At 34.6% G+C, this 7500-nt stretch overlaps 1 protein-coding gene across 1 annotated transcript in view; it reads right to left on the bottom strand.

Annotated features, from left to right (window-relative positions):
• Positions 1 to 6228: 6228 nt before the first annotated feature.
• The window catches only part of LOC122267324 (hemocyanin subunit-like), a 3319-nt gene continuing 2047 nt past the window's right edge, over positions 6229 to 7500 (bottom strand). The window contains exons 2-3 of the mRNA XM_086554511.1: positions 7043 to 7500; positions 6229 to 6781 (exon numbers count right to left, since the gene is read on the bottom strand). The exon at positions 7043 to 7500 is cut by the window's right edge and continues 1066 nt beyond it. Coding sequence (XP_086410637.1) covers positions 6348 to 6781; positions 7043 to 7500 — 892 coding nt within the window. The 3' untranslated portion in view covers positions 6229 to 6347. The remainder of the gene's footprint in view (positions 6782 to 7042) is intronic.

Here is a 7500-nt window from a genome sequence, read left to right as displayed (position 1 = left end):
CACGGATCCCTTCTTTCACTTTTTCCTACGTTCCTGTCTTAAGTCTTTTATAAGCCCATTTTTTGTATGTGTTAATTCTAATATTGTTTTATGTATTTTAAGTTTAGTTTTAAGACACTTTTTCATTTTTTTCATTTAATATATTGGATTATGGGTAAAACCTCACCATAAGCGCGGGAAACTGCCACATAAAAGGTCAGGCCAGGGCAGTTAACGAGAGAGGGTTCTTAGACTTGTGTAGTGGCAGACGACCTCTTGGATTTTTACCTGGCTGGCAGTATCCTGTGCTGTATGGTTTTACCCTCTTTTTATCAAGTAAGTGTATGGTGTGTTGTCATTGTATATTGGTTTTGTTCGAATGACTGTGTTAATAAATGTATAATATGGATGTTCCTTTTTTATGTCGCCTTTTAAATCTGCCAGTACAGTTTTGCTTTAATTGTGGCTACGGGATGGGCTTTCTTTTCTTACACCCGAGAGTCATCATCTAAAATGCGCCAAACCCACACAATGAATAATGACGCGTAGTTGGGTAACACGCTACCATATCAAACATCTACAATAAACTCTACGGAGTTTATTAATTACCCACTACACTGGCAATTACTCACTTGAATAATTTTTACATGACCATTAGATTACACCACATTACACTTTTTAGTAAACAAATCATACAGAACCATACACTGGGGCTTATCTGGACCATTAAAAATGATGACCTCTCACTTGCCTTACTCTATGGTTTGTAAGTCGAGTCCTAGTGAGAAAACCATATATTTTAAACCATGATAACCAGATAATTTACCAACAATAAACAATGCCATCACCGGCCCGTACATTCCAGGCACCATATCAAGCAATGAAATGTTCACAATAAAAAAAAAAAAAACACGCAACAATGAATAAACCTCAACTCAGAGACAGAAAAGGACAAAGCATTTACCATATCGTATCTCTCATCGGAAGGAGTACAATGTCGGAAGTCCTCAGGAGGTCATCCGCTATATTGTGATGTCACACATTAAAAAAGTATTTTGTAAGATACAAGTGGTCGGGGGCATTTGTCCGATTTTGAACCCAGATTAAGTGGGGTTTCATATCCCGATTATATCATCGACGGGATTATTAATCCCTTAGTTTGATATTGAAATACTTAGTTTCCCATAATTAACGTAGATTTATTTTCCTGTTGCACTTCCTGTTTCATTTAGGCGTTTTGATATAGTTGTTACACTCATAAATAACTTCGGCTTCTTATTATACAAAACAAAAATATGACTCTTCCTAACTTACAGGTATAGATTTTCAGACTAACTGAGATTATTTCTATATTAGTTCACTGAAGTGTAAAAAAAGAGCATATTTATAAATATTCATTTTAAGTTCTGACAGCAAAATTCATGTTTTATCCTGCATTATATTTCCCATAGTTTGCAGCACTGATGCAAAATCTTGTACTGAGGTGACAAGTGCTTTTAGAAGAATGGCTGCTACCTTCTACTGTCTCTAATTACTGAGACCTACTTCGCTGAAATATCTCTTCATGTCGGGACCGTGCGCCATCCTGCAACTCTTCCTGCTGTAAAATTCTTCCTCGAAATGATTGTTCATGTTAAGCTATCTTCTATTTGTGGAAATTGAGATAGGCCTGATTATGTATGGTACAGGTGGGTACATGTCCCTGAAATGATGTTGATAATTAATTCTATTTTATAAAATTGGCGCATCCTGAATTCCTTTGTAGGTCTTCCTTGAGTATTTTAGATTTCAGAGGATATATTGTTATCGTGAAACTAAACTGTACTTGTCTCTACGTTGCACTTTTTGGATTTAGTATATTTTCATATCATATATATATATATATATATATATATATATATATATATATATATATATATATATATATATATATATGTATATATATATATATATATACACATAAATATATATATATACATATATATATATTATACATTCCTGAGTCATCAACTAAGCAATTGTCAGGCTTGACTGAAACACCAGTTCATCCAATATACTTCCATTCTCGTGCTGTTTTTTCTTTATAGATATTCTCAGATAGATAATCTTTCTTGGAACTTCAGTAACATTCCTCGGTTCGTGAAACTCGAGATCCACTGCACACTGAATACACTCCCAGGCATTATTATATTTAACTTATCCAATAATTATGTTATCTAAACTTGCCTATTATAACGTTCTTTTTCTAGCCATAAATCTAAACATGATGATTATGTGCTACATATCCAAACAGGTGGAAGTTTAATGTGTTTTAAACACCAACAGAAAATCTCAATAATTAACATCGTTCTTCACAGTTGATTGTAGACAACAGTATCTTGTTGTCAGAGTTGCCATCACTACAGATTAATCATGAGATCTACAGATTTTGTGATTCATTTCAGATTGTCTGATTTTATTAAATAATTACATTTAATTTACAGTGTTTGATGGGCTTTCTCAAGACTAAACAGCTATTCAGAGAAGCATCTAGCTGTGACTTCCAGGTCTTTGATTGGGAATCATAAGAACTGGAAATTTATGTTGAAGTAGGGAGGTAAAATATGTGATTCGTGTGTAAACCTACAGCACAGTAAATTGTACAGTGTATACTTTACTTCAATGAGAACTGCAAATATAGTGAGTGTTAGCATTGTTAATTAAGAATAACTGTAAAGGTCTAATCCTACCCTTTTCATTTAGGTTATTTACCCATTTCTGGTGATTTATTTTGGGCTTGGAAGAGAGCATTATGATTATCTTTGGAGAGCTTATAGTGTGGATAATGTGGGACTTTTTTATTTACATAATCTTGCTGTTCTTACATGCTCCCATTGTTATAATGTACTGCATTGTTTCTTTGACAGTGGTAGAGAGTAGTATGATAGTCTTTAGAGATATTATAATTCTTTACCTAATCTTACTGTTCTTACATACTCCTGTTCATGTAACCTGTTGTACAATAATGTTTTTTTTTTTTCAGAAGTTCTTTACAAATACCATACCCTGAGGTATATCATACTGTATTCTAAATGCATTCTATTTATAATCTAGAATCTATTAACGCATAATAACAAAATCTTACATCTATACACAGATTGGAAAAAATAAAAGAAAACAAAATGGGTGGCAACACCGGCTGGGTGGTGAAAGAGAAGGGTACTGAGGGTAGTCGTCCTCCTCCAGGTGTTCCTCGCAATGGAACAAAATGAGGGTTGAATCAGCATTGTGTGGCGGTGATGATGGCGGATGATGAGTGGATGAATGAGGACAAGGGTGTGGAGACGGGGGAAAAGGAGAGGGAGATGGTGGATTATGAAGGGATAGAAGTAGAGACGCAGGGGAAAAAAAAAAAGAGGGAAATGGCAGATAATGAGGGGAGGAAGACAGGATGGGTTACAGAAGCAGAGAAGGAAGTTGGGGAGCAGAGGAGGTACGTTAAAGAAAACTTGGGCTCGGAATATGAAGAAGGATACTGAGGTGAAGAAGGATCCCGAGATGAGGAATGACGCAAGGATGGAGGCTCGTGCGGGGAATTATCAGACGTGATGCAAAACACTGCGACTGAGTGGCGGTAGCGCACGGCTTCACTTACTTAAAATATAAATACCGTAGCCGATAATACCGATATCTTGAAGAAATACTGGTATCGGCAATACCGATATTTTTGCCGGTACCGCACATCCCTAGAGGGAAGAATAGAGAGGCTAATAGAGATAGAGATGATTAGAGATAGATGAAGAGATGGATAAATTAAAATAGATATAGAGATACATATATAGATACCTATATATATATATATATATATATATATATATATATATATATATATATATATATATATATATATATATATATATATATATATATAAATATCACACCCTATATATATATATATATATATATATATATATATATATATATATATATATATATATATATATATATATATATATATATATATATATATATATATATATATATCTATATATATATACAAATATATACATATATATATATATATATATATATATATATATATATATATATATATACAAATTTTACCTCCCTGACCGGGACTCGAACCCGCGCCGTAAGATTGACAGACACGGTGCTGAAAATGATCGGCTACTCGACCCACTAAAAGAATTATCCAACCAGACGCCTTAAGAGACGTCATGGAACTTACCTATGTGCTCTTAGCAGAGCAGTGATAGCGTATTTTTATGGACAATTTCCGCGAGTGCTCGGCAGCAACGGAATCACTAATTCAAGTCCCAAATCAGGTTACTGAGGTTATATATGTGTGAGAAAGATGGTAGAATGTAGTAACGCATTTTAATATAGAAATACAAATTTTACCTCCCTGACCTTGACTCGAACTCAGGTTCTCAGATTCAGAATCCCGGGTCCTAAACACGACCCAACAAAAGGATTATCTAACCAGGTGCCATGTAACCACCAGGTCAAGTCAGGGAGGTAAAATTTGTATTTCAATATTAAAATGCGTTACTGCATTCTACCATCTTTCTCACATAGATATAACCTCGGTAACCTCGGTAAAACACACGCACACATACATATATATATTATATATGTATTTATATTATATATATATATATATATATATATATATATATATATATATATATATATATAAAGAGAGAGGAAGAGAGATAGCGATAGACAGATAGAGAAAGAGAATGAGTGAGTATGTGTTAATGTGCCTTTCATACACCTTAAGAATATTACTTTGAGAATCAAATCTTATATTTATCTCTACACACACACACACAGACATATATATAAGTAATATATATATATATATATATATATATATATATATATATATATATATATATATTATATATATTATATATATATATATATATATATATATATATATAATTATATATGTATATATATATATTATATATATATATATATTTATATATATATAATGTATATGTATATATATGTATTATCTTTCTGTCTATGTTTCTCATACATGCATTTAGATATAAGAGAATATTATCTTGGTCTAAGAAAAGATATATCTAAAATATTTAAACACTCACATCTGGTTTATCTCTACTGTCTTAACAAGTATTATTTCATAGGAATAGAATTTCACCTATTCTGCGTGAGCTTACGATATCGTAAGCTATTTTAAATACCTAAACCCCCGGCCCCTGCCAGCTAGGATTATGGCCTGAAACTGATTTACATACGTCGACATTTAGTGCTAATGTTAGCACATTGTAGATTATATAGCAACATATATATAAGAAAGACGGAGATCATTTGCATTGATACTTAATCTAAACATTACGTCAGGTAACTGATGAAAATTTAACACTACAGACGCCATGAATGCGAGTCGCTACAAATGCTATATTTTTCTTTTTGACACAAAGATTGTGTTTGTATTTAGATTATTGTGCTGGTTTTTCCAAAGGCTACTTTTTTTTTTATAAATGTCTTCTAATATAGGTATTAATTGCTAGCTTCTTTCTTTCTTTCTCTTTTCTCATAAAGAATTGAACGAAATTAGGAGTTTGGGTATGTGAAAAGGAGTGACAGTCCTAATATAATATCATTGAATATAGATGAATCTGTCGAACAGAGTATATTTATTGTCTCATTTAGATTTTCTTTCTAGGTTTGATTCGTCTATATCAACTTTCTTTATTGAAGCCTTGCAACAAATTGTGATACTCCTCATCCGTGTCATTGATGTCAACAGGAAATGGGAAACGCACACCTGCAAGGAAGTGCGTAGACATGGCCGGATATATAAGGGGCAAATATGCCAACTACCCCATGCCCCCCTTGTTAGAGCCCCTCTCCCCAAGATCCCGACACTCCATATCTTATTTGATCACCAGTAAATTGAATCAATATTGTCTACATTTAAAACTGAAAACTGTAATCAAAATAATTCTTGCAACCAATCAGACCTCCTCTTCTCATCCTAATTTGTAGACATTTATATCTCTTTTTCGAAGAAATGTGGTTTATCAATCATGTTTTAAATTGTCACATAATCTTATTTCCATTTCCATTTCCAAAATTGACCCAGGACACAAGGTCTAAATCCAGCCATACATGTGGAAACTGCAACTAAATATTCCCGCTTCCAGTAGAGTCTCATTTAGCTTGCATATCATCTACATCCTGTTATATATCAAGAAAGGAAACGCCTTGGTGGAAACATTTTCTTTGTATTCCATAAAGTTATATCAAGTTACATATCTTCACCCCTTGAAACAAAACATCATATTCCACATTTCTATTAAGAATACCATTATCTAGCATAAAGGTATTTCCTAATGATGGTGGATATGTTCGCCGTGATTGAAGACCTTTACTTGGATGTGGCCAAAGTTAGGAAGATCCTCGAATACTCGTTCATCTGGAACGCTGCGATCCAGAGGGTATCCATGTGGGCGGTTGTCGGGGTACTTGCCATGAGCACCATAGTGGTTGAATTCGGTATTTTCGTGAAGTCCGTCCACTGCTGCGTCAGCTGCACCATCGGTCACGGCCACAACAAGGTCGAACTCAAGACCCTTTTCGTTACCCTTGGGGAGAAGGAATCGGTTGGGAATGCCAGTGGCACTCTCGAAATCTGTAAGTCCGGAGTCTGCGCCACCCAAGGCTGCTTTGGTCTTCTCAAAGAGAGTTGCGAAACTGGGGACATCAGGAACAGTCACCGCGGATTCCGAACATTTGCGAGTGATTTCGGTAACTCCAGTGCCCACTGTTGAAATCAAATGAAAATTAAGCAACAGAAGAAAATCTTTATGGTTGTTTGATTTTATATATGTAAACATACACATACATACACACATTTATATGTGTGTATGTATATACATATAAAGAGAGAGAGGTGTGGAGAAGCAAGAAAAAAATGGATTATCGTAAACACGTATATATGTGAACTTATATCATGCATATTTGATCATATTGGACGATTAATAACACACAAGCAAGGAAATGAAACATTACACGAAATACTTACACTTAACCCAGAATTTATCCAGTTCAATAGCATGCCAACGGCCCTCGTCGAAGCTGAACTCAATCCCATTGTTGTCGAGGTGAGGCCAGGCGAAAATGCGAACGGTGGCCAGAGTTTCTTCACCCTTGTTATTGCTAACACCAATTTTGAAAGCAAAGTCCTTGTGATTCAGACGAGGTACATATGTAGAGATTTCTACATCTGGAATTTGTTCAGTGTCGTCAACAGCATTAATAAGATTGTATTCAAAGTCCTCGAAGTACGTTTCTAGTGCACCCTCGATTGCAATACTGTCAACACTAACACCAGCAAATGTCAGTTCTTCTGCAGTATAAGGAGGGAGAGTGTCCTTGTGTTCCTTGAAGATGTTATCCATATATTTGTGTAGCCTGAAGAAGCTGGGGTCACGGGTGGCAGTTTCGAAGTGTTCTAGCACACCTGGGGGCAAATCGTATTTG

The sequence above is a fragment of the Penaeus japonicus genome, unplaced genomic scaffold, assembly GCF_977035675.1.
Source record: "Penaeus japonicus unplaced genomic scaffold, GWHDUDI00000001_assembly GWHDUDI00000029, whole genome shotgun sequence".
Lineage (NCBI taxonomy): Eukaryota > Metazoa > Arthropoda > Malacostraca > Decapoda > Penaeidae > Penaeus > Penaeus japonicus.
The sequence above is the reverse complement of the archived record's forward strand: the minus strand, read 5'-3'. Positions and strand labels throughout refer to the sequence as shown.